We start from the raw sequence: 26,605 nt of genomic DNA, 5'->3' as shown, positions 1-26,605 counted from the left end.
TTGAGGGTGTAGTGGTTAGGGAATGTGTGGTTACTTTGTGACCTCGGTTCTCTGAGTGAAGAGGCTATTCCATATATGGGGATATGATCCCTCTGCTTGTCAAGGATAGGACACACTAGCTTGCCTAGTCAAGTCCACATCGAATGTATAAAGCACCTATGTTGGTGTAAAATCTCTGATAGTTTGATCGGAACATGTTTCAGAAGAACAGCCTAGAGACAGTAAATATAGTCTCTACTCAGAGAACCAAGGTTACAAAGTAACCGCACATTCTCTGTTGTCTCAAGACTATCTCTCCACTCTGACACATTTTCCAAAACTCTTTAAAGCCCCCCATGAGGAGATGGTGCAGTCCATAATCTAGAATACCATAGTGCCCCAAATGAACTATTTACAAATTTGCACTATGTACATGGCAACCAGATTGAGGCCCCACAAGACGCAAAGAGGGGCAGCCGTGGCCTACTGGTTAGCGCTTTGGACTTATAACCGGAGGATTGCCAGTTCGAACCCCGATCAGTAGGAATGGCTGAAGTGCCCTTGAGCAAGGCACCTAACCCCTCACTACTCCCCGAGCACCGCTGTAGCAGGCAGCTTACTGCGTCGGGATTAGTGTGTGCTTCACCTCACTGTGTGTTCACTGTGTGCTGCGTGAGTTTCACTAATTCACAGATTGGGATAAATGCAGAGACCAAATTTCCCTCACGGGATCAAAAGAGTATATACTTATACTCAAGCCCAAGAGGCTAAAAGGGCTTCCTAGGCTGGTCCGCAATATGCAAAATTAAGGCTTTGCAGGACGCAAGGGCCAGAGCCGTAACAGGGAGAGGCCACCCCGGTCAATCTGCAATATGCTAAGCCCACTGAAGACATGAATTCAGACAGGACATTAGAAGTCAGGTTAGGGCAGAGAACTACCATGACCCACCAACCTGAGACCTACTGGTAGGGGGTGGAACAGGGTCTCTCTTGATGAGGGAGCTCTCACAGCAGATCATCCAATAGGATGGTATTGCTGAAAGCCAGAATCAGCCTCATCTGCTCCACCCAGGGGGTCAGGATTCGAAGGGTTAGCTTCAGCCACTTAGCATGGCATTTGGCCGCTGACATTTTTGAAAAGTCAAGTCAAGTCAAGTCATTTATTTATATAGCACATTTAAAAACAACAGGGATTGAGCCAAAGTGCTGAACAAAGAAAACAATAAGACCATACATCTACACAAAGGCCATACATCTACACAAACTAAGTGTAATTATTTGTAGCAAGACAGCATTAGTAGCAACAACAAGAAAATAGATCAGATAAATAAAAATAAATAAGAAAATTAAAACAAGACCAAAAACATCATACTGTATTAAAAGCAAGTGAGAAAAAATATGTCTTGAGATTGGATTTGAAGGAGGTAATTGTAGGGGATAATTTGATATGTAGAGGAAGGGTATTCCAGAGCTTTGGAGCAGCTAGAGAAAAAGCTCGGTCTCTACAGGTTTTAAGGCGTCATTTCGCATTGGCTTCATTTCGGCTCGATAGTGTTTTATGCCCCCAACGTCGTCTTCCAGGCAGCGCTGCCACCGCTGACTTAAAGGCACCTAATCCTAAACCTAACCCTAACCTTAACCCATGCCTAACTCTAGTGCCTTCCAGGCAGCGCTGCCTTGAAGACAACGTTGGGGCATAAAATACCAAGAAACCTACATTTCGTCTGCCTGCAAATGTAGCCTAGGTTTAACAAGCTGCAAATTCACACTGGGTGCAGCAAAAATCCCAGCTATCCACAAGTTTTTTAAATCCCATGTCTACTTAATTATAGTTGTTGGATAGCCTATTGCGTAATAGGCCTACAACCTGTCCAAATATAGCATTTAGGAATCATTATTTGTGTAGCCTAAAGTGACTCAATATTGATTCTCATTGTTTATTATCACATATGAACATCACATTAAATAATCTAGGACTTCTAATCTAATCTAAGACAGGGCAAACTTCTACCACCATTCCCAAAATGTTATCCCAACTAATTAAATAAATTTGCGCTTATAACGAGGTGAAGTGAAGTGTCTTTTCTTCTGAGGGAATGTCCAATCTTCATCAACGACATACCGTTTTACCTTACGTTGTCTCCGTCTGTAACGTGGAATCTAATAGGCTATCTAGCTGGTGCCGGAAACGAACACCCATGAAACGCCATTTTCGTAAAGATGGCTGCGGTCAATTTCAAACTTTTTTGGCTGAAGTAGCTAGCCAAATGAATGGGGGCGGGACTTATTCACTCTCTCCAGTTATATATAATACCTCCATGTCTCCACCTGCACCCTGCATATGAAAGGCTGGAGTAGTGTAAATGGCTGAAAGGCGTACAGTACAACCTGGGGTCATGACTGCACCACGGCTTTCCATCCCAGGGAAGGACCGTCATCCCTCGGGAGAAGAAGAGCCGACAATTGTGTTATCTCCCTGGTCATGACCTCCTCTGCCCTGCCCTTTCCTCGTTCACCTGGGGGTGAAGTCTCCACTCTCCTGGGCTTGGATTCTGTCTTGACATGATGTCAACAAAGGGTGAGCCCATTGCTACAGAACGGTCGTCAGCTTGCAGAGGGCTGGAGAGCCCAGGTCCCCTTACCTGTTGATACAAGAGGCATCCACTGTGTTATTGGTCCTGAGGATGACATGCTGACTCCTCGGCCTTGGCAAGAAGGCCGAGCAGAGCAGCCCCCCACTCCAGGACGTTGATGTGTTGGGACACCCTGTCTTCCTGTCCTGTATGGTCAGGTTGATGGTTAATTTCACTGGTACTTGTGACTATGTGACAATAAAGGCCTACTACTACACCCGGGCACCAGATCATGAGGCCAAGGGATACCTCCTGTACTGTAGTCGCCATTAGGCAGAGCCTTCAATCGACCCGAGACTGCAGCCTAAAGTGGCTTAAGTATAGTTGTGATAAAAGTAGATGCCAATTAGGTACATTTTACTCAAAATAACCACTTATTATTCGACCGGCTGTGCCCGCGCCATGTATAACCGGGCACGCTGATGGTTGGGAGCCTGGCGAGAGGGGGCGGAACCCCCGGCGGATATGTGACCTGTTGAGGAAGTGTTCGCTCTTCTAGGCCAGACACCGGCCACGGTGTTCTAATGCCTTTTCTTTATGCTTGCCTCATAAACGAGATGACTAAGCACTAGCATTTCTGTGAGGCATTACACTATCAATGCAGAGCACGCGAGATGTAAGTGAATTATGCACACCATAATCACGGTTATGCGCTTTTTATCTTTTTGATCAACATGGATTGAGACAATAATCCTTAAATAATCCTTATGAAAACCTTTATTTCATCCTCCTTTATATAACGGTAGCCAGCTGGTGCAGTGGCTGTACGTTTGGTAAACCTCCTTCCTGATGCCCAAAGACATGTGCTACAGTGCTAGTGAAATTAGCACCCTCTGTGTTGCTGTGAGTTGCTGGTTTGAGTCCGGGTGAATGGAGGGCTGAGCCTCGGTTTTTTTTAGAGGTTATAGTTACATCCAGCAGTTATTCCACCTGCAGAGCAGCAATGACACAGGTCCATGACAGTATTTTGCAGCAAAAAGCACTTGTAAGCAGACCTAAAAAAATTGACCAATAGACCAATGACTCAATATTCACACCAATGACTTGAGCTCTCTTGATTTTTAAATGTTAGTCTACTATTAAGCATTTAAAATAAATGAAGAGTTTGGTTCCAAAACGCTATGCCTAATATCCACCATTTTAATACATTTTCATAAATATTCTTTTTACATTTTGTTTTACAAGTAATTTCAGTAGAAATGTTTTTGGGTAGCCTATTGTTTGATTTTATTTATCTTTACTCAATCAAAACAACTCAACTACAATTTGATTGATATTTCCTGGAATAGGCACATGACTTTTTAAAATAGATTTATAGCATTTTGGAACCAAACTCTTCAAATATTCTCAGAACTGACTTAAAATGAACGAAAATCTGCCCAGATCAATCCAAATCTGTGAATCCAAAATCATTGAAAATGTCAGAAATGGATTCAGCATCCTGTTAACCCTTAAAACCATAACCATAACATTTTTCAATTTCCCTCAGGATGGATAACGTATCTATCTATCTATCTATCTATCTATCTATCTATCTATCTATCTCAATATTGTACAAATTGGCCAAACAGCTTCTATAATGCTAATTTATGCAAAGTATGTCAATTATGCAAATTGCCTAACATATGCAATTTAGAAATTCAGTTTCTATATGCTGGGTACCCATACTATACATTTCTAACATAAAACTTTGGGGGACACAACATTTCCGGGTCCACAATGGGGCTCTATGGGCTGGCAAGTAGACTAAACGGTTAGAATTAAAGTGTTGCCATTGGGTTTACTAACTTGCTGCTATGTAGTTAACAGGCTACATCTTTCACTTTGCAAGAATGCATTGAAACTGCGGAGCATTTGCGAGACATAAACAGCACTCAGGCAGGCTCTCTGCGCACATTCAGTAAGCTCGTGACTACCCTCCTACAATACTTTGCGCGCCTGCTAGGATCTCCTGCCAGTAACATTTTACTTACAGCAGCACGTAAGTAGCCACCGTGGTTTATGCAGGAAATTCGAGTGTTGCATAGTTATACATGCAGATGCATATGCAGCGAGGACAATAACATGTTTTAATATAGTTTTGTGCAGCATTCGTATTTTTTGGGGCCTTGTTAGCATGTCGCTAACATCTCCATTTACACACAACTTAGCTGGTTAGCATCTTCATAGCACAGAGAGTGGTGGTTAATGTAAGGGCAACATTTCTTGAGAGTGTTTTGCGAGTGAATTTTTTAGACGTGGTCAGTTAACTTTGCATTTAGGGTAGCAATGGCATAAGTCAACCATGTAGCACAGATAATAATGGCCTGAGCTAAATACTATTGCTAATTTATGAATTAGTGTATATTACTCATTGGTCAACGGTACATTTCAGTGTTGTGCGCGATGGTGACCCGCGTATGTGTTACTCCATCTGATGATAATGATGATCTGACCTGTCACTAATTTGAAACTATCCTGGTTAGCTGTTTTAACTATATTTAGCTTGCAACTTTGTAACATGTTAGAGTATTGACCTACCGCCATAATGTAGAATGATAACGTTATATCTCTTCCCTAGCCACCAGTAGCCTACCTCGTTTATCTCATGCATAACTAACGTTAATCACTAATCTAATGCTATGCATGGTGGTGCTGCTTATTTTTCCAAACGAGGTACTTTTAATCATGCAGTGGTTTTCAGATGCGTACAACAAACACGTAGACATGCAAGAAAGGCTGCAAATGTGTATTGCAGTTTTATTTCTAACATCTTTTTTGGTTGTTTACCAGGAACAGAATGCCCAAGTCAAAGGAATTGTTGTCTTCATCCTCTGGCAGTGACTCTGATAGTGAAGTTGACACTAAGGTATTTGCATCAGAAGTTTTGTGTGTGTGCCTACTGTATGCGCTTTAGATCTGTTTTTCTTATTTATTTTATCTATTAAAAAACACTCCCAACCTAAATAACCTTTAGATGTGCTTTTTCTAGCAGTCACTTTGAATAAAGACCTGCTAAATAATCAAATGTAGTTGTGGTGTGCTCTGGAGAGATTCCTGACCATAGAGCTAAACTGAATGTTAACAGGAGGGGAAATCTTACCTTTATAGCCTACCATGACAGCATGGGATTGCAGAAGCACCACATGCGATTTCACAAAAGAAATCATAAACCTTGCTATACTGCTCTGTGGAACAAATAACCCAGACTCTCAGCCACTCTGAGCCAGTCAGCAATCTATTGCTGAACCACTGATGTAGCTGTTAGTGTTATTAACTTGATTCTACACTTGATTCTGTTTGGGTGACTCTCATTGCAGGCATATTGCCTGTACTCTTAAGATCATAATTTCAAATCATTATTCCCTGTGTTGTGTTATTGATTTCTCCGGTAATTAGCATGTAGTAAGCAGTGCAACATGCACCAGTCCAATCAATACTATCAACTTTCGTGCAAGATCACATTTCTCTTTATCCCTCTTGTGCTGTTGAACAATTGATAATTGGCCAACAAGCTCTACGTAAGAAAACAATGGATTATAGGCTGAAGCAGAACTGCCTGACAGGTGTGTTCCTAGTACCTTAACTGAAATTGAGTTACAAATAAAGCCAAGATGTGCTTACACGGATTGGTGGGTGTGCTCTTTTTCCCAAAAATGCAATATACTTGTTACTTGTTATAAATACATGTGGAGGACCTCTCCCTCCATTAAAAAACAACAGTCCTGGGGGTCGTTTCCAGAAAGCATCGTTTGCTAACTTGCGTCGCAACCTCGGTAGTACGCTCCATCGTTCTTGGATTTGGTGTTTCTAGAAAGGGTAGTTCGAACTCTCAATCGCAAACAAGGACGCAAAGTTTGGTCGTTTGAACTACTGCCCCTAGGCAGTCGCACTTGTGTCGTTCCTTGGTAGTTCCTGTTGGTGTCCGGAGCGCCTAACCAAAAATCACAACCGCCTAACCAAAATTTGCGAAGTGGATGTTTATCTCGTGACTCAATGATTGATCTATCCTGTAGCTTAATTTTGATTAAGACACTGCTCCTCTACTGGGCTCATTCTTGCTATTTATGTTAATTAAAGTATTGCCTTGATTTTAGTATTATAATCTTCACAGTCCCTGACAGCAGCAGTGTTAAATGGTGTAGTGGCTAAATCAGATGACTTATTATCCCAACGTTGTAGGTTCGATTTTCTTATGATGTGAGATTGTCCTCTTGCTTCTCGCTACCTGCAGATGAACTAGTGTGACACGTAGATTCAATTGTTTTTGACTGATGTATTGTGCCTATGGTCTCTCGATGTAGAGTAACTATATACATAAATATGTATGGTCAAAACCTATTGTTGTGTCTCGTAGGCCTACTTTTACTCAGAGATGAAAAGAAGAGATAGGATGCGAACTCCGGCCGAGCGCGCAGTGCACCAACGCGCTGCCGTTAAGCCACGAGACAGTTAATAACCTATGGGATACCCAGGTATTTGTCCAGGCTATATATTTTTTCCAACACAGATATTTAACACAAATAATGACTCATATTGGTCTGCTTAAGTTAACTGTTTTCTATGCTTGCAATAGGTTTAGGTTTTGGCTGATGGCAATGACAATACCAGCATTAATCACTCGGTTTAGATTAGAAACATGTCGACATAGGCCGTGACAGAACATTTCTAGGGGGTGGGGTATTACACGTTGCCACTGTTTCCACCAATGATATGTATCGCTGCATCATCAACAACGTTGTTGGAACTATGGTGTTCGAACGTCGGAGGTAGCGAATTGCGACACAGGTACGATGCTTTCTGGAAACAGGTGTAACAGTGTCGTTGTTTGGTCGCAAGTTGCGTCGTACCATGGTGGTTGAGCAACGTCGTTGCTAACTTTTCTAGAAATGACCCCCTGATTGATTCAGTGATGAAACCTTCTAACACTGAGGGGTGAATGTTGGGAACAGGCTTGGAATTTCACCATTTTAGGGGCAAGGCCACTTGGCCTTCAGTTTGGCATATTTGGTGGGGGGCACAAAGGCCACATGTCAGGGCACCAAGGCCAAAGTTAACTATACAGTAGTAGGCTATAAAATGATCAAAGTTGTATTAAGCCTATTCACAGCAGTAGACCTGCATCACTGTATGAAACATTACAAAAACATGAAACATGACATATTACATAGAACTGTAAATCATCTGATCATCCAATATTTACAGATATCTAGGCTATATTTAACATTTATTTTATATTTGACCTGTTATGAAATCATGTATTGAACAATTTAAGCACAGCTCAGCTTTAAGAAACTCAAATAGCCTAGATGCATGCTTAGCATTTTGTGATCATTAAGGCTACTTTCACAAACTCTTAGTCAGCTGTCCTCTGTTTTGAATATTTACCGATATCTAGGCGATATTTGTAACATTTATTTTGTATTTGGCCCGTTATGAAATCATGTAGAACAATTTAAACACATTGTGAATCTTAAAGGCCAAATTTGCTGCAAATTCAAAACTGGATTACTCTGGAACGCTAACTGTACAGGGGACTGCTTTACACCTTTGTGTTCGGTAAGATCTGCTGTTTATTCTGATATATGGTTTGTCATGTGTTGAACAAAGGGTTCGTGAAGTATTCCACCGAGATGAATGGGTAGGGAGATGGGCGCAGAACCCTTAGTAGAATTTATAATTAAATTTAATTATATTATTTACTTTTCTCACAAACCGTTCACCACAACAATTAGCGGTTAACATCGTTTAAAAGCTGAGAAAAAGCTCTTTCATGTGATGTGATACTTGTGATGTCTGTGTGATAAGTAGGCTACTTCGCGAGTAGTTCAACTGAGAAGAATGGGTGAATTTGGACGCACTTTCTTTCTTGCCGTGCGCTGTCACTTTCTCCACTGCGTAAAAGACTAAATTAATTTGTGCTGTGACTGCTAAGATTATTTTGACAGGCCATAGGCTAAATAAAAATCGCTATTAGTCGGACGCAAAGCAGAATATTGAAAGAAGGGGGCACCAAGGCCACCATGGCCTGTAAACCTCTGATTTTCAAAGGGGCATCACGGCCAACGCAAGGGGCAACGACGCCATGGCCGTCGTGGCCGCCGTGAAATTCCTACCCTGGTTGGGAATTTACAGTACGTGTGATGTTTGTGTGTCACAGGCCAAGAGGAAGAGACCAGTGACTCCAGAGAAACCAGCAAAGAAACAGAAGGGCGGGGAAAGCTCCAGAGTGGGCGGGGCATCCAAAAGCAGCAGCAGCAGTAACAAAGATGACAACATGTTTCAGGTAAGGGTGCATTTATATCACCAGGTTTCCCAACATGGTGGTCCTAAATTCTGGCCTAATTCCTTTTTTCGTGTCTTGTTCTGTTAAGTAGATTGGAAAAATGAGGTATGTGAGTGTTCGGAACTTCAAAGGCAAAGTTCTGATCGACATCCGTGAGTACTGGATAGACCAGGAGGGAGAGATGAAACCTGGGAGGAAAGGTAAATTAATTTTTTGGGTCTTTCCATGGCAGCCAACATGCATGTGATGGTTTCAGTGTTAACAGTTGTGCAGAAATAACCATATTTTTTACTCTTTTCCTTATTAATAATAGGTTTTCACAGGTCACCTTGTGTGGTATATTTATATGTCTTTTTTAAAGGGAAAAAAAGTCATTCAAATCTAATTGAGTGCTTGTGAGAAAAAATGTCCCTGGGGCTCTTTTGGGGTCCCACTATTAGCAAGTAGCATTTTCAGTAGCTAGATCAACCAATAAGGAAGGATCCAAAGAGATGTGCATACCTGCTTGCCAATTGTTTTACATGAGTACTCCGCATCAAAGGAGGAGTGATCTAGTCAGGCAAAAGCAGAAAATGCTGATATGGCTTGGAGCATTTTTTATTTAGAAGGAAGTGTTTTGTTGGAGTGTATGGCTATATGGTCGGGGTCCTTGGAGGATGTAAAAATCTTCAAATGTTTTTGAGTGATTCGTATATATGCCTTTTAGACACCTACTTTAATTTGTGAACTCCCAGGAATATGCCTCCTCTGTCCTACACACGGTGAGGTCAGCCCCCAAAAAGCTGAATCTGGTGATGTTGCAATGTCACCCAGTATTTATTTGGGTAGTTGTACTGTAGAAAACACCGGCCTTGGCCATGGTTTTGTCATGGCCATTTTAGTAATCCAGTGATACTGGATCCTCGGTGGTTCATGAAAGCCGCTGGTGCATAGAGCTCCCAGACTGGGCATTAGCAGGTGCATTACGAGGAGCTTCTGTTGGCAGTGGCTAACGCATGTATGCAAAGCAGCTCTCTGCAGCGTATCATCTGACTGTGGAGGGCCATTTTCCCAGCACATTTATTTCAGCCAGTGTGAGACATGGCATGTAGCTTTATCTCTGAAAACAAAAACATCAACTCATTTGGTTCACATACTTTGAGGCCTTTTTGGGAAATCTCCCAGGAGGTATATGTTATGGACATTATCATGTGAAAGTTTTAAAAGACAAAAGCTAATGCTGACTTTGTATGTAATACTACTAGCATCTTGTTAGTAGCTTGAATGTAGTCTTGGTAGTCAGTAGTCACTTTACTTTTTTTCTTTTCTTCTCTTCTCTTCTCTTCTCTTCTCTTCTCTTCTCTTCTCTTCTCTTCTCCTTCTCTTCTTGCATCCAGGAATCTCCCTGAATCCAGAACAGTGGAACCAGCTGAAAGAGCAAATCTCTGAGATTGACGATGCTGTGAGAAGGACATAAGATGTCTGCTTACTTCAGATGCCTGGCATAGTGTTCCTTTTTTAACTCCTTAAAAAAAAACTTTTTTCCATTATGCTTTCATATGTTTTTATAAACGAAGACCCATTTTTAAATAATGACCAGGACCACATTGTGTATATTTTTAGCTCAGTGTTTTGTTTATTCGAGCTGTTTGTTGCAACTTTCATTGTATATCATGATTGTTAATCATTAAAAGTACCTGTATGGTAGATTTGGGGCGGGCTACATAGGGTTTCATTGGGTTGGGTTAGAACCAATAAAACCAATAGAGGTTTTACCGAGTTTATGTGATTTGTGGTTTATATTGAGAGCCTGTTTCATATTTAGTTTTGAATTGTGTAATAACATTATCATGTGTCTTATGTCATGGATATATTTATTTAGAGGCGATTGCACTAAGACTACAGGGAAGCTCAGCCTCCTTTAAAATATCATGGAAAATTTAATCAAATACTACTGTATTACATTAGCCTACTATTCCAACTAGAACATGCTAATAACATGTTCAACTTCATGGTTAGTTCATTAAGCAATAAGGTTTTACCGGTCAACTATCATGACTTCCCGCCCCTAATACATTGCTGTGACGATACGATCCATCTCGGCTTCACTGGACTTCAATGGCACCTTTTTAGCCTATTTAAACTCCCCCAAAGTGAACTGGTAAAATGTAGGCAAGCCAGCTACCATGTCTCAACTCTATACTGTTTGGTCGAATCTGGATTGTGGGATAACTTTTTCCCTCAAAGAACAATATAGCACCTTAAAAATATTAATTTAATAATTTACTATTTGTATGCTAGCTTATGCACAGCTTCCCCTATTCCAAAGAGCAGCAACCACTAGTGGTGCATTTAAAATACAACTAAGAAATTGTACCGCAAAGAAATTCAATGCTCTCCTTTACAAAAACCTCTATTCTCAACAGTTACTGCTTTTCAACTCTAGGTGGTGCTACATGCAAACGTTTTGTGTGGCAAAGATTGAACGATTTGAAGAACAGCATGCTCTTGTTTTGAGAAATTTAGAAATTTGCAGATGCAACACAGTTTACATCACAGTTTTCTCTTTGAAAGTTGCACTGGCATCTCCATGGAGAAAATCATGACAGAATCACAATGTGACTGATAGTCAGTGGAAGACTTGAACAACACCATGATTCACAGGGTGGACATGACATGAGTGGTGTTTCAACATTGTGAATGAGATGGTGTCTACTTTTCACCATATTCAATGACAAGATATAATCAGGGGCCGTTACAGAGTAGAAGTAGGCTACTACCTGTTCATGCAGGCTATGTTCTGCTACACACTCAAGCCAAGTTTACACACGTCATGTCTGATTAATAACAGTCAACAGAGTTCTGTAAAGGGCGGGGTGTTGGAGTGACCTGTAATGCCATATATAGTAACAAATAGTTATTCACTATGTCTGACTACCAATATGTGGTGCCAGTCGAACTTTAGATATGTAGGCCTATAAGAATAAGGTCTGAAATTCTTCTGTCTTGGAAAGTGCTATTTCCAGACACTGAATTATGTTTACACAGGCCTGCTGTCTGCACGCATGCAACAGCATATGCCAAATTCTTGAAGGGTGGGCAGGAATGTAATTTTAAGCGACATAGCACCAACACCAACTAATACGTCAGCATTCATAACCCTTTTATTACAAGAATTGGTTGGTTCCTCAACATGAAATCCCCTTTCATATTTAGGCCGTATAGTCTAAGTTCTCACTTGGTTCATTCAGTCTAAGTTTCCTTATGGAATCAAGTTGAAACGAATAGTTCTATTATAGGTTAACTACACTTTGCAAAGCTTGGATATTATGACCAATCAACTTGATCCATGTTATTGTAAATGCACATGAACACACGCCCACATTGCTTAGGAGGTCTTTAGGACCCTGCAACCCACAGCATGTGATGTCGCCTTCATAAGAGAAACACGGCAGTGTGAGAACCATCAGTCATTTGACATAACGTGTTCTGTTATTGAAGCTCAAAGAAGGAACGGTCACCGTGTAGAATGCGAGAACTTCATTTCAAAGACAACTTTTGGGTAAGCTTTTGACTGTAGGCTGACATTTAGATGGGTTTGAAGGCATGTCGGAAATCTTGATTGCACACCCTAGGCTACCTAGTTTGTCACAGATGTTGAGTCAAGTGTGTTCTTTCATCACATCTGCCAATGTGTTGCTTAGCCTATACTTTCATGTTACGATAGGATTCTACCGGGTAGGCTACTTTTGATAAGTTTAATATTCTCCTTGTATTTCACACATTGTCCTCCAGAGTTCATATGAGGAAACATCGCCTAATCTGTGCGAGACTAGTGGTCAGCCTGTCATAACAGTGCTTCCAAAGCACACAAATCGCGTGCGCTTCACATGCTTTAATCGTTATGTCTATGATTGCAACCGGTAAATAAATCCATTTCCGCCGGATTACTAAACAAAAGAAAACCATACTCGTGATTACCATTGTTAATTGATATTTCCGGTCACTTAATTGCCTGTTGGATTCGTCTGAAGGCTATTGAATGCGTGCGTGAGATAGGTGGATATTCTTTAAAAACAAAACAGAAGCTGATTTTTGGCCCCAAGACGTTGGTGTGGTTTCAGAGCAGATTACATGCCTGGGACTAAAAATTACAGGGATTCTTAAAGACTGTGGAAGATCATTATTTCACACTGAGTGTATTTAACTGTAGGCCGCCTCATGGAATAGAGCATCTCTTGAATTATTGAAATGTTATCACAATGTAAGCCTAATGACAAATAGTTGTTCAATATTATTCCGACGACAGTAGCTCACTAACTTCGGAAATAAAAATTCCGAATGTGAAAGTGTTCAATGTCCTTTCAAAAATGAAAGTGACAGCCTTCGAACTAGAAGCACTGGATATGTAGTTTACTAATGGATTCTACAAGATAGTGCAAATGCTGTTGTAGCCCAATCAAAAGCCTATCACATAAAGACTTTTTCTCAGCATTTAGACTATGCTACTGATGTCTGTGGCCACCTTCAAAATGTGGTGTTGCAATCTTCCTGACTGTCACATGTTTTCTCTGACATTCACAAGAACACTGACATCACCTGCACTGGTGGCTATGACAACATTATTCAGCATCTGAATGATGGCAGGAGGACTTGCAAAGAGATTGAAGACTTCATGAAAGCAAGGTGTGCTTCCCCCTCACCCCACCCCCACATGTATATCCTCGAATATCTCTTTTCATTGAGCAGTATTTCCTCAGATTAGCACTCACAGCTAACTCCGGTTTATTTACAGCTTTCTGTCAGTCAATTAATGAGCATAATATGAGATTCTACATTGGTTCCTTTTTTCAGGTTACTTCACTAATTGTATAGTCCATTCTTTGAAATGCATTTCCTTGTGGAACCTTACCCTTGAGTTCAAATTTGCTTGTAATGATTAATCCAGGAAAGATTTAATCAAGGTTATGAGGACGGGAAAAGCTAGAGTGAAGTAGGCTATGACTCTCACGGTATACAGGTTGTTTTCTTTATTTGCCCAGTTGGGGTAGGAGTGTTTCTGCTTTACATAACCAAAAACACTCATCTAGATGTCCTTTCAAACTGCCTGAAGGCACTAGCCTACTGTATACTGCCTACAATACTGTAAGTGGCATGATGAGTGAAGAAATACATAGCATACAGAGTGATGAAACTTTTTGTGTGTGTGTGTGTGTGGGGGGGGGGGTCAAAGTCAACCCAACCCAATTGATCTGATTGATCTGGCGGCAATATTGGATTTTGTTGAAAACCTTAAAAAGTTTTCACAGGTCACAACCAAATTTGGCTCAGATGATCTTTAGACCAAGCCTCACTAAAGTTATTGAATAGATTTTTCATTTTAGAAAACATTTGCCTGTTACAACCAATCGAAATCCCCAAACAGGGAATGAACTCATGTCTCTGCAACGCTTTCATGTATCAAAACTAAACGTGGTACATAGCCAACTTGTGACATCAGAATTGATCCATTCGCTATATTCATTTAGTTGCTTGACACACTTGGGGGCAGCCGTGGCCTACTGGTTAGTGCTTCGAACTTGTAACCGGAGGGTTCTCGGTTCGAACCCCGACCAGTAGGAACGGCTGAAGTGCCCTTGACCAAGGCACCTAACCCCTCACTGCTCCCCGAGTGCCGCTGTAGCAGGCAGCTCACTGCGTCGGGATTAGTGTGAGCTTCACCTCACTGTGTGTTCACTGTGTACTGAGTGTGTTTCACGGATTGGGATAAATGCAGAGACCAAATTTCCCTCACGGGATAAAAAGAGTATATATACTTATACTTACTGATGTGAGAGCCATGTGTCTGATGTATAGCATCTGAATAGCAACGAGTTGCGCTGGGCTGCTTGGCCCCATTATTGCTGCCTGCAGCTTAGCTATATTTGCTTCTATTGTTGTACATAGTTTTGCATTTTATGAAGGTCTAATATAACAATGTTCTGTTTGCTTTCCCATCCTTTAAGGACCATAACATTGTATTTACCTTGGAATTTGATATTTAAATCAGAATAATATACATAATGTGAATTGTTGCATAATGTAATGCAATGCAAAGGAACAACGACATGCTATTTTTCTAGGTTATATTCTGCAAATTTTCACTGATATTCATCCACTGTGATTTTTGCAAACTGCTAATAAGCAGAGACGAGCAGACCAGCTTCAGTGAATATATTAAAGCAAAGCTTTATAGGAGTAATCATAGCAATATCTGTACCAAAGGGCAAGTAACCAAACATGTCTGCTTTTCAGCATTGGTCATGGCAAAAGCCATGGTGATGCATCATTTTTGAAACTCTGTTAATCTTGATCTGTTTGTCTAACCACATGTATAAATAGTAATAGTAATGCATGGGGAACTTATTATCAGAGTGCAGTCTTACGAGTATTGAGTCTTGACATTTATTTCACTAGACTAGACCATGTGATTTCATAGAACATGTAGGAAAAGATGCCACAGGGAAATAAATATATCTTGTCCTGTCTATGCACCACCTGTCTATACCTGTATATCACATTGCACTTTTCTGCTTTTTTGCACTTCTGGTTAGACGCAAACTGCATTTCGTTGTCTTTGTACTTGCACTCTGCACAATTGCAATAAAGTTGAATCTAATCTAATCTAATCTAATCTAATCTAATCTAATCTAAATAACATATCAATATCTGATTTATTACTAGAGCCACAATAGAGGAGAAGTACGCAAAGGAGCTTCTTGGTTTATCAAAGAAAGTGTGTGGACATAATGAAATGAAGTAAGTAATGCAGATCACTATCAAATATGTTTTGCATGCAGGAAGTGAACTTCAGTCAAATCGTCCAATTATGCCTACCATATGTACTGTAAGTGATAAAACTTTGCTGTGTCATCATTTTAAGAGAGTTGGACTTTCATAACAATGACGATGTTTCACACAATTTAATGATTTAATTATTAAACAACTTAAATGAAGGCTGAATGAATAGTAAAATGAGTTTGAAAAACAATCTCCTGATATTTACTTTATATCTAGTACAGTGGATTGTATGTACCATTCAAGTCATTGTCATAACACTTATAGTTTATACAGTATAATGTATCAACTAAAATGTATAAGACAATTGATAGCCATTGTATGGTAGTCTGCAGTAATAGTGGTTGAGTTTAACTTTTTACCTTAAAATGTGATCTGTCAAGTTCCTTTTTGTAATGGTACAAGACACATTTACCATAAACCTGCTGAGCTTTTAAAAGCTATTGCTTGGAAAACACTGAATCTGCAAATGGGCAAACCTGCAAAACGGCTATGTGACGTTTGTCATAAATGTATAGATTTTTTTTAAGATTTGCGTTTTTCTGATGTATAATAATTCAACAAAAAGTATGAAATGTCAACTTAAGTATTAAGACTAACCCTTGGGAGTATTCATGCCATCTGATTAACTAGCCTATATAAATGTGGGTGTTCAGCTCAGGAAGTTCCCTTGGCATTTGTTGGGTTAGATGGTTGCCAAGATAGCCATAACAGAGAATTGCTTATGAGTAAGATAGCGTTCAGTGTATTTACATTTTTATATCACATTGCCCTATTGTAAATTAATTTGGACAAACACAGTGACCTCTGTGACTGGGCCTCTGTGAAGCCATACTGTATAGCTATAAATAGACCATTATATTGTGTTGTTGTACGGGGGAAGACACTAAATTTGCTCATGTGTTTTTATCTGAAGACTCATGGAAGCAAATTAAAAGGACCACAGTAGTATAATTTTAGAAGAGTGTTGTATAGTAGTGCCATTATGTAAATGCAGTAGTTTTTATACTGGTCTGAGATGCATGTGTTTTGGTCATTGCAGTACACTAAAGCGATCCCTAGATGTTTTTAAGTTACGTAAGTAATCTAGTTTCTCTCTGATCTTATAAATTGATTTTCAGACAAGTCTGAACATTCTCGTTTGAACCCAAACTCAAACAAATAAAAAAAGGTATCTAAACATATCTTTCATAGAAACCGAAAATGTGGGCTTGTCCCATCTTCAGTTGGCTCACACCATACGAGAGGAAGCAAAAAAGCTGGAGGATTTCAGAGAGAAACAGAAAGAAGCCAGAAAAAAGGTACCAGTCCCATAGTGAAACCACAACATTAACTTAGACCTATAAGACCATTAAAAATGTACTGTAGCATATTTAGTGACCAGATGGGTATCTTGCTTGCAGAAAAGCAACTCACCATTAACTATTTTGAAACCACATATGACTAAACCATTGCCTTCTTTTCACTATGGCTCATGCATTTTGTTTTGAAAAATTTAGTCTAGTTTAGTTTTCATCATTGATGTGTTCTTCAAAAAACATCCGAGAATATTGCAGTGCAGTTGAGTGTGTGTTGTATTTTCTTAAGCTAGAACATCAGATGGATGGCCTACATAAGCAGAAGACCACACAATACAAGAAAACCATGGAGGTAAGATATATCTGAACTGACATAGCCTAACACAGTGCTAATGGCAACTAACATAAACCTCTTAATTAAAGGGAAGTGTTGGTCTGCAGCAATTCAAATGGAGGAAGTAAAGATTTTAACCTCTTTTAACCAGCAGGAAGTAAGCAATAAAGGAGAAAACTGTCCTTACCACTGTCAGTAACATAGTTGCCTCTGGGTCCATTTAATGTTAGTTTAGTTTATGCACATAAGTTCAGAAAATGAAACAGCTCCGTCAAGCTTAGGGTTACTTCTGTTTAGAGAAGGGTGAGGAATTGAATTTTGGGTTCCTCTTTGTGCCCTCTGTGACTGAACTATGGAGAACAGTCAGTGCGTGCCTGCAGTGCATTTGTTTGCTCTGTGGTTTTTATGGAACTGCTCATAATAGAGAAGATAGTTCATCTCACAAACTGCCATACACGCAATGATGTGAGTTCATTTGTGGCATCGGTAAAGTGATTAAGCAATTTCAGAGACATGCCAAATTGTGGAGGAAGGTCTGCATAAGCCAGAACCAAACTATTAAGAAATAACGTGATGTACATAGTGTTGTTTTGTTCCCATTTATTCCTTCTGTCAGTGTTGACAGAATAACATAGAAATGTTTACATGTGTTTAAATCACTGTCTGCTTAATGTAATAACAACCCTTTTGTGCTTGCATATTCCAACTCCCTGTCTCAAATGAGCAGTCCAAGAAGACTTATGAGCTGAAGTGCCGAGACAAAGAGGAGGCTGAGCAAAACATGAACAGGAGTGCCACCACAAGCAGCGCCAAACAGCAGGAGAAGGTACTACACACACTTACACCAAGCTGCAACAACAACAGTGGTCATGGAAAAGATGATCACCTGCCATTTTACAAACAGCTTAGGCCTACTTTATATGGACATTATTCATAGTGGATGGGCTCTGGTCCGAGGTTTTTTTTTTTATTCAGGAAGGCAGTATGTAGGGCCTACTTCTCTTGCCACAATAATTCAGCAATATTCACATAATATTCATGATACAGAGTATGCTTATTTTCACACTAATGAATGCAGTTGGCATTTCCAACAAGCTGCCCAGGTGTTATCATTGTTCTTGAAATACTGAATAAGTCATTTACTGTGTGATAATTTGTTTGTTGTAATATTTGTCTGCATTTCAGTTGTATTCAAAAGCACAGCAAGCCAAGAATTCAGCTGAGGAAGCAGGTGAGAGCTTACCAGTTGAGTCATTGAGTTTTAAACAGGTGCATATTCTTAACAGTAACATGTTGTGAATTGTGTCCACATTATAAATGAAGTATTATCTTTCCTTTGACTTGTAGACAACATGTACAATAGCAACGTGTGCTCGCTGGGGAAGCTCAGGGACGAATGGCAGAACGAGTATGTCAAAGCATGTGAGGTTAGAGATTTTAAAATGTAGTAATATCTTAAAGCAGAGATCTTCAACAGGAGGTCTATGATATAAATATATGAATCTATCAACAATTATTAATTTAACTGGTATGCATGTGTAATAGGCTGCCCTACACGTTTAATAATGATAAACGTGGCAGACCCTGTAAAACATCATTCTTGCACTTCATCAGTGTATCATAGATTGGATGTTTGCATGCTTCTCTGACAGATGTGCTCTACACCTAACTAACTGCACTTTGAACTGTATCAGCAATATTTGAAACACACTTGGCTTGTGTGTTTTATGGTTTACCATCCATAGTTCTTTGAGAACCAGGAAGCGGAGCGGATCAGCACTGTCAGGAACATGGTGTGGACCCATCTCAATCAGCTCTCTCAGCAGTGTGTCACAAGTGATGAGGTTTGTCTGTCAAACATTTGTTTTGAAGCTTTCTGCTGTCTGCAGCTCTCACTATAAAACCCAAATGTTCATTTTATGTAGTATGTATGTTAACAGTGCTAACACACATACCAGTAATGCCCCTTTCATGTACAGTAACATAGAAAAAATACATTTTCTATATGTGGCCTACCTTGCATATTGAGATGTACAGTACATGACAGAGATTTACATGACAAATATTATGTTTCCTATATGATTTATAGACCTTGTATATCCCTACATAGGTTCAGTTGACATAGGTGGAAATACTGTAAGATAATGTGGACATTACATGAGAAAAGTAATGTGTCATATATAGTCGTATAACTCCAGATGGTATAGCATTTTTCTGTTAGATGAAGTGAATTTAGATTCTGAATTCATCATGAAGATGAATTTGTTTCTGTTTTAAACTCAAATCACTGTTCCATAGACACAGCTATCAGACAGCACATGGCCTAATAAGGAAAGCAAATGCAGATGGTGTATGTCAGCATTCTGTAAATTACAGAGCCAAACCAGAATCACCGGAATGTAAACAAAGTGATGTCACATCCACCATGTAGTATGTCTTGGCCACATGTTAGTAGAGATGGCTGAGAAGTCATCTTTGAGTGAACCTGTTTCTTTGTGTACTATGGGATTTAGTTGTATGAAGAGGTGAGAAAGTCACTGGAACAATGTAACATCCAGGAAGACATTGAGCACTTCATCAACCTCAGGAGAACTGGAGACAAACCACCAGGTAGACATGAGCTCTTAAACAATTCCACAACATAGGCTAGTTACTGCAGTCTTTTTGTAATCCTTGTGTGCCCCTTTATGTGTTCTACTTGCCATAACTGTGACTAGGTTTTAGCTCACACAGTTTTTCTTTATCCTTTATGTTTCTGTGCCTCCTGTTCCTAGAGAAATGAAACAAAACCCCTTCAAAAAAGTCCTTAACCTTAAATACAGAACCCCTTCATTTGTGTATTATGATTAGGATTAACGCTCTGTGACTTCTGCTTCTGTAAACGTGGTTTCATTAGCTGTCTTTGTTCAGAATGCCGTTGCTCTTGAGATGTAATTTCTCCACATGGTGCAACGTGTGATTTTGAAATGCATGGGGTTAGCACATTTTACAGTGTGACAATTCAACGTGCCCAGTGACTACATCAATGCTTCTGTTCTACTCTCAGCACCTATACCATATGAAAATTTCTATAGCAACCAGAGAGCCCCCCCGCCACGCCAACCCCCTCCAATCACCAGGTGAGAGGACAGATGGAGAACACATGCCACTGCTGCCCTCAATGTCTTTCAGACTTTCAGACCATGCATCAGAAAAATTAACATGCTGTACTGCACTGACCACTTACTACAAGTGGGTTTTATAGATAGAATAACAAACACCCTAACACCAAAACATTATCTATTATTTATATCTCTAACCAGTATTAACCAGCTTTTAGCTTCACAAACTCCCACACACACAGAAATACGCACTTCCTTTTAGTAGCATGCATGCTTAACAATAGCAAGAACAAGTAAGCGATGGGCAGTTAGTGTTCAGAGTTCTTTTTTTTGTATAAACATGTTCATGTGTCCTCACTATTTGTTTGTTTATTTCATGGAACAGAAGGATGCCACCCATTCCAGACAGCAATGCATCAGGTATGATATCATTGTTTTAGATTTTGTACTTCACTTGTGCTTTGAATATATGACTCCAGCTATGGAATTGAGTGGGAGGTGACCTTTATTTTACTGCTGATTCTAAGTTTCTTTTTAATGTTCTCACAGGTGATGTTCTCTACTCAAGCGTGACAGACCCAAGCTACAGCACCATACGATACTGATCACTAATGGTTATATGTGCGTGTATATTATTTTATATAATATATTATATTAGTATATTATATTATACTATAGTATATTATTTTTATGTAATATAACATTAAAGGAGAGCCTGCTGCTAACATTTAGTCAGTGGTATTTTAATCTATGCACTCCTCTGTTACAATCCTTATTTGCATTGATGTGCTTCTCTTTTTAGCTTTTTTGAATGACACTTCATCCCTGTATGGTTCTAATCACCAGAAAACCATCTGGGTTCTGTTTGTGGTTTCTACCTACTGAAGAGCGCTGTGACAGTCATCATCCCTTCTGTTGGGGAAAAAAACAATGCTTTTGGCTTTTGATTACGAAGTGGAGTGATTTTGTAAATATGGAATACATAATTTAGAACTAAATGTAAGAGTAAATTATTTATTGACAGATTGCAAACATTGTAATAAAAACACTGGATTTGACTCCTTGTCATATTTTTGTCCTCTGGAAGAGGAAAGGTCAGTAGTGGGAGAATACAGGAAAATGTTGACCGAAATGGCAACTGCAGAGCAGAAGACAGCAGGAATTTGTCACAGTATTTACCACAGCCTTAACTAATCTATGTTTTTTTCCTTCAATGCGTAAGGTGACTTGGTCTCCAAGTTTGTAAAATAGGAATCAAGGTCAGTTTTCTTTTTACATAGAGAAGTGAATAGACATAGGATCAAACTTGTAATACAAAACTTATTTTATTACATTCTGAAGCTCTTTATTAAAGCAATGGTTCGGAGTGAATTTCACCCTAGGGTAATTTCCATGATGACCGCGAGCCAAACACACCCCCAGAAGCTTTTTTCCCTTGATCGAGTTCACGCTATCAGTCTATGTATCAGCCCAATGGCTTAGTGTTAGCACTTTTGGAACCAAAAGTGTATCTCGTAAATTACCCCAGTAATAATGTCTGGAATATTACCAAACTTCTACAGTAGTACAAAAAGGGTCTGTAATTTAACTGAGTCATTCAAATCAAGGAACTGCACCTGATGTTTCATCTGTAGTTCTGATGAAGGCCAAATTGTACACACCACCTTCTCCTTAATACATAATAACATATGTATTATAACATAATGCTTTATACTATTCATATATTTAAAGTAAAAACAATAAACACCTGATTTTTATTTCTCCTTTCATGATTTTTCTGTGGGTATCCAGAGGAACCTGTAGCCACCTGTTGGTGTGGGAGACGTGAAGCTCTTTCCGTGAGGGAACACACGGGTTCTGATGGTGCTGTGTTCTCTGATTGAGGTCTTAAAGCACATAGGCTCTCCCCGTTCTGATGAGTCCGTGTCAGTTGACAGAGTGGTTCTCACTATTTGGAGCCCTTGGAAACTTCCGCAAATATTGATCGGGTCGGATTTTTGTCCCTCTGTCTGGTCTTCTTGGCTCACTACTGAATCTTCCTGCTGGAGATCCCATTCAATATCCTCAAGATACTGCTGCAGCTGAGCTTGGAGTAGCTCTTGGTCATCTTTCCTCCGCTTGGCATCCCTCTGAAACACTACTGCATCTTCCGCGGAGCTGGAATGTTCGCCGGCTGATCCAGAATCATCCTGACTGGGCCACAGACATCTTTTCACTCCAGTGCGTGGGCTTGCAGGTCCAGGTTTTAGACATTCAGGTGTTTGGTCTGTCTGTGTCGGCGCTGATGAGACCTCTGTGTCCTGTGAGTCATATGCTGCGGTGCACACCCACTTATCCAACCTGCGTAAATGCTGCTCAGTTGATGAGTAACCCAACCCATATGATGACAGTGAGCATGCAGCGGCTTGTTTGGTTGCTCCTGTTGATGGTGTAATGGTCTGTAACATGCGCACACACACATGCACACATACATACACAGCAAACAAAAACAAATGCAAATATATCAGCTGTGATGAAACATCAGATTTACACAGAAGCTCATGTTATTAAGATCTTAGCTTTGTGATAGTGTGTACTGTAACTTTGTATTACACATTATTTGTAAAGGACCATTTGTCTTACATGTAGTAGATGGGCCAGATGCTCTGCCTGCCTGGCCAGCTCTTTTAATTGTGAATTCTTCTCCCTCAGTGCAGATATCTCATCCTGTTTCCTCTGCAAAGTAGTGTGTAACTGTGGAAGATGCCATTGATTTACCCAGTGACACATACATTGGAGATTTTTTCACATTCGGTTCCATGAAAGGGTGCAGCAATAGTCAATACACTCTGTTTTTGCATTCGAAAGTCATGTCCAATAGTCCATCAATAACCATGTGCCATTGTACTGCCATATGTGTTGCATTCCCAATTACAAAGACTGTTCAATTTCACAAAATGGTGCCGACAGTTGTGTTTGCTAAAGTTGGTGGTTTCCATAGTGTGGGCAAAAAAGAATAAGAACAGTTCTGGCCAAATTAAGCATACCTGTGTTACTTATATTAGCCTAGCGGCCTAGCCTTTACTGAATTTGGTATATTTGGTTACACACAGAACGTCATGCCTGCATTTCGAAAAATACATTATGTAACACCAGTGGGAATTCCTTTTTAAATAATAAAGCATATGGTAAACACTGAGAACTGTAATGACATATGGTCAGACTATATTTTTATTTTATATTTCTGAGAAATTAAATGTTAATTAATTAATTACCAGTACACGTATGAACATCACATCTAGTTGAAGAGACAAAGACTATTGTAAGCAATGCTGGTATTTCCATAGAATGTCCCTTTTGTCCTCACTTAGGCTATGTAAACCAATGAGGTCAACTCACCAGGGTAAAAAGAGGAAGGAGGGGTGACTTGCAGCATGTACACTGACTCAAATGTGCTTTCACATGTCTACAGGATGATCATCAGAGCTCACTGTTTCCTCTTTGTTTTGAACAAACATTTCTTCTTTGTCATATAACCAAAAGTGACAAGAAAATCCACTATTGGGAAATTCTCTTGGATGTTTCTCTGAAGTTCTGAAAAGGTGCACTAGCAGAATTATTTTCAGCAGTGCCACCCCCGCCACACACACACACACACACACACAGACGTTGTCACATAGGCCTACTGTCTAAATTCCTCCTTACCTGTCTGTTCAGTTCCAGGCTATCAACAAGGTCTGTTGGCTGCACAGCAACATCCAGACTGATAACATCTGATGCATCCATCGAGATCCTAGGCATCCACTTGGTATGTTCTAAATAATAAAATCCATAACATACCACTTTTTATTTTATTCATGTAACATTTGTTTTTTTACATTTAAAAACATTTATAAATAATATAAACATAAATATTTGTAATATCCTGCCAGCTTATTGCTAAAAAAGACATGTTAGTGTAGTAGCCTATAGAACCTGTGCCTCTTTAATCCGAAATGTTTTAGTGATAGCCTAGGCCTATTATGGTGGGCCTAGGCTATCTTTAGGATAAGTCATTTACAAAATGTTACGACAGAAATAAAATTTAAAAAAATATGTGTAGGCTACCCTACTGTACATCTTGTGTCACTTGAGCGCACTCCTTGTATTGTATTGGGTGTTTTCAATGCAGGCTATGAGTTGGAAATATATTAAGAATATGTAGGCCTAGGCTAACCTAAGCTCACAATAAACTTACCTGTGATGAATTCAAGAATGGCATCGTTTTCAAAGGAATCGACGATTGTTTCATTGTCTCGCTTAAAAAACAACAACATAAGACATTAGGCCTAGTAAAACAATTTATGTTACACGCATTATATACATTGAGTGCAAGTGAATATGATATTGGCTGTGTTATACCTACCTGAGGGTTGGTATCATAAGAAGGCACGTGTGTATAGAGGCAAGTATGCATTGCGGTCTGTGTGGTGAAATCTGTGCAGTGGAATGATGCTGCCTTCCCGCAGGCTGCAGCGAGATGTACTGGAGCTGGAGGGCGTGAATGAGTAAGCTACGCGGGGTTATGACCATAGGGTTACGACCAGGTTACGACTTAGCAGTTGTTGTCAGGTAAGTTTGGCGTCGCGTGCCTTGACTCCCCGCGCGCTCAGTAGCGCCAGTGGATTTCTCGCGGACGTTTTAAGCGCCACTTCACTTCCACGTTGGAGGGAGCCTGGCAGCCTGCATTGCTACCATTCCACGTCCTCTTTGTTCTAAATTAACAATGTTTACATCCAGACCGCTATGAGAAAATCTAGATCAAATCAACATCTCTGAATAACCGATAACTTCATCTTCATATAGGCCTACTAGGCTACTCACAAAAAGTTAGGGATATCTGGCTTTCGGGTGAAATTTAATGTTTAGCCTAAGAGTAAGCCTAGGCTACTGAAACATTGAACTGTTGGACATGCACATTCAAAACTTTAGAGAAGGCCACATTAGGTTCACAATCAAAAGTTTTAGTGGATTTTGGGTTCATCCTCAAATTTCACCCTAAAGCCTTTTTGTGAGTAGCCTAGTGGAGAGAGACAGAGAGAGACTGATGGGGGTGGGATGAGGGGCTGTGCAGCTGCAAATAATTGGTTGCATTTCTGGTCAGCTATTGATTAATAATGTTAATATCCAGGCTAGCCTACTCATATCCATGCTCAGCCATATTCTGCTGACTGAGAAGGAAATGCATCAAGAGAAAGGAAAAGCCCACCCACACACACCTGTGTTTCAATCTATCAGTTTGTTATTGTCAGGTCAGTAGTAGGCTATTTACGGTGAAAGCTGTTTGCTGTAAGCCTAGACAGGACACAATGGGCCATGTGAAGTCAAACACCATGCTCTGAGAGTTGTTAGCTTTCTCCTTCAGGAAATAAAGTTGGTAATGCAAACCAGCCCACACACTCAAAAGTACACAATGCCATACAGGATGTGTTACAAGTAAAGACAGCAGAAATATATGGAGATTGATGAAATACTTCCATTAAAGTCAGCATGGGCATTGAGGAATGGCTTTTGTGAAGGATGGCTTACTGCCAATGTCTGAAAATTGTCTCCACTTGTATGGATTCTTCTTTAGTAATAATATAAGTGTTGCATGTTATCCAATTTTTACATTCTCTTCAGACTAATTATATTATACATAATTGTATAAACATTTCCCTTTCCATGTTCCTGGGGAAAAATGTATGTGATATACTATCATTCATGAAGCTAGCCATATACAAATACGATACAAGGTTTTAACAGTGAATTTCAAGTAAATCAAGTCTCATTTCAAAAACAGAAGACTTTGCAGCTGTAGCCATTGTAATCTGATTCAATGAAAAGTGTAAAACTTTTCAAAACCACATAATACCGATTAAGACACGTTTTACTATTTGAGTCTTTCAGCACACATGTGGTGAAAGCTGAAAATAAACCGAATGAGTATTGTTGACATGTACCGTTTAAATGCCGTTTATGGCCATGGAAGAATTAAAGACTAACTTAAAGACTAACATTACATTACAACAACAACAGTCATCCTGCATATGACAGAGAGGTGAGATTGCTTTGCTAGTTCAATGTTTTATGTAATTTAGAAAACATTTATGATATAATGCACTTCATATTGCTTTAAAAAGTCCTCGTCTGGATGGGGCTGTGTAGTGTCCCAAGACATT

The 26,605-nt window shown here is 39.8% G+C and overlaps 3 protein-coding genes across 4 annotated transcripts; 2 read left to right on the top strand and 1 right to left on the bottom strand.

Moving 5' to 3' along the window:
• Positions 1–4,349: 4,349 nt before the first annotated feature.
• On the top strand, positions 4,350–10,635 carry sub1a (SUB1 regulator of transcription a). Its single transcript, XM_076284632.1, has 5 exons — positions 4,350–4,593; positions 5,385–5,460; positions 8,752–8,877; positions 8,969–9,077; positions 10,254–10,635. Exons 2-5 carry the CDS (start codon positions 5,392–5,394, stop codon positions 10,331–10,333), a joined length of 384 nt encoding a protein of 127 aa, XP_076140747.1. The 5' UTR covers positions 4,350–4,593; positions 5,385–5,391; the 3' UTR covers positions 10,334–10,635.
• A 1,656-nt stretch (positions 10,636–12,291) lies between these two features.
• Positions 12,292–21,484, top strand: pstpip2 (proline-serine-threonine phosphatase interacting protein 2). 2 transcript variants are annotated; one of them, XM_076284631.1, is made up of 15 exons: positions 12,292–12,418; positions 13,442–13,542; positions 15,580–15,654; positions 16,736–16,770; positions 16,888–16,994; positions 17,281–17,343; positions 18,053–18,151; positions 18,511–18,556; positions 18,673–18,752; positions 19,071–19,169; positions 19,839–19,935; positions 20,372–20,444; positions 20,812–20,846; positions 20,976–21,047; positions 21,273–21,484. In XM_076284631.1, the coding sequence occupies exons 1-14, from the start codon at positions 12,386–12,388 to the stop codon at positions 21,029–21,031; spliced, it is 999 nt and encodes a 332-aa protein (XP_076140746.1). In that variant the 5' UTR covers positions 12,292–12,385; the 3' UTR covers positions 21,032–21,047; positions 21,273–21,484. The 2 variants fall into 2 exon arrangements, with proteins under 2 accessions (XP_076140746.1, XP_076140745.1); XM_076284630.1 differs by having other exon boundaries at positions 21,229–21,484.
• A 690-nt stretch (positions 21,485–22,174) lies between these two features.
• mcidas (multiciliate differentiation and DNA synthesis associated cell cycle protein) lies at positions 22,175–25,159 on the bottom strand. The gene is made up of 5 exons (XM_076284629.1): positions 24,811–25,159; positions 24,643–24,703; positions 24,111–24,220; positions 23,049–23,159; positions 22,175–22,864 (listed from the first exon to the last, which is right to left on the bottom strand). Exons 1-5 carry the CDS (start codon positions 24,859–24,861, stop codon positions 22,193–22,195), a joined length of 1,005 nt encoding a protein of 334 aa, XP_076140744.1. The 5' UTR covers positions 24,862–25,159; the 3' UTR covers positions 22,175–22,192.
• Between the last annotated feature and the right edge of the window lie 1,446 nt (positions 25,160–26,605).

Source organism: Alosa pseudoharengus, unplaced genomic scaffold, assembly GCF_046254945.1.
Source record: "Alosa pseudoharengus isolate Yale_2024_CS ecotype anadromous, Long Island Sound unplaced genomic scaffold, YU_APseudo_1.1 YU_APseudo_1.1_scf_14, whole genome shotgun sequence".
Lineage (NCBI taxonomy): Eukaryota > Metazoa > Chordata > Actinopteri > Clupeiformes > Clupeidae > Alosa > Alosa pseudoharengus.
This window is presented reverse-complemented; position numbering and strand designations above follow the sequence as displayed.

Coding starts and splice junctions, on each gene's coding strand:
- mcidas (XM_076284629.1), bottom strand. CDS start 24,861: ATGCATACTTGCCTCTATACACACGTGCCTTCTTATGATACCAACCCT. Junction 24,704..24,810: donor CTTATGATACCAACCCTCAG/GTAGGTATAACA, acceptor TTGTTTTTTAAG/CGAGACAATGAAACAATCGT. Junction 22,865..23,048: donor ATCTGGCCCATCTACTACAT/GTAAGACAAATG, acceptor CGCATGTTACAG/ACCATTACACCATCAACAGG.
- sub1a (XM_076284632.1), top strand. CDS start 5,392: ATGCCCAAGTCAAAGGAATTGTTGTCTTCATCCTCTGGCAGTGACTCT. Junction 8,878..8,968: donor AAGATGACAACATGTTTCAG/GTAAGGGTGCAT, acceptor TCTGTTAAGTAG/ATTGGAAAAATGAGGTATGT. Junction 9,078..10,253: donor GATGAAACCTGGGAGGAAAG/GTAAATTAATTT, acceptor TCTTGCATCCAG/GAATCTCCCTGAATCCAGAA.
- pstpip2 (XM_076284631.1), top strand. CDS start 12,386: ATGCGAGAACTTCATTTCAAAGACAACTTTTGG. Junction 16,995..17,280: donor AGAAAGAAGCCAGAAAAAAG/GTACCAGTCCCA, acceptor TATTTTCTTAAG/CTAGAACATCAGATGGATGG. Junction 17,344..18,052: donor AATACAAGAAAACCATGGAG/GTAAGATATATC, acceptor TCAAATGAGCAG/TCCAAGAAGACTTATGAGCT.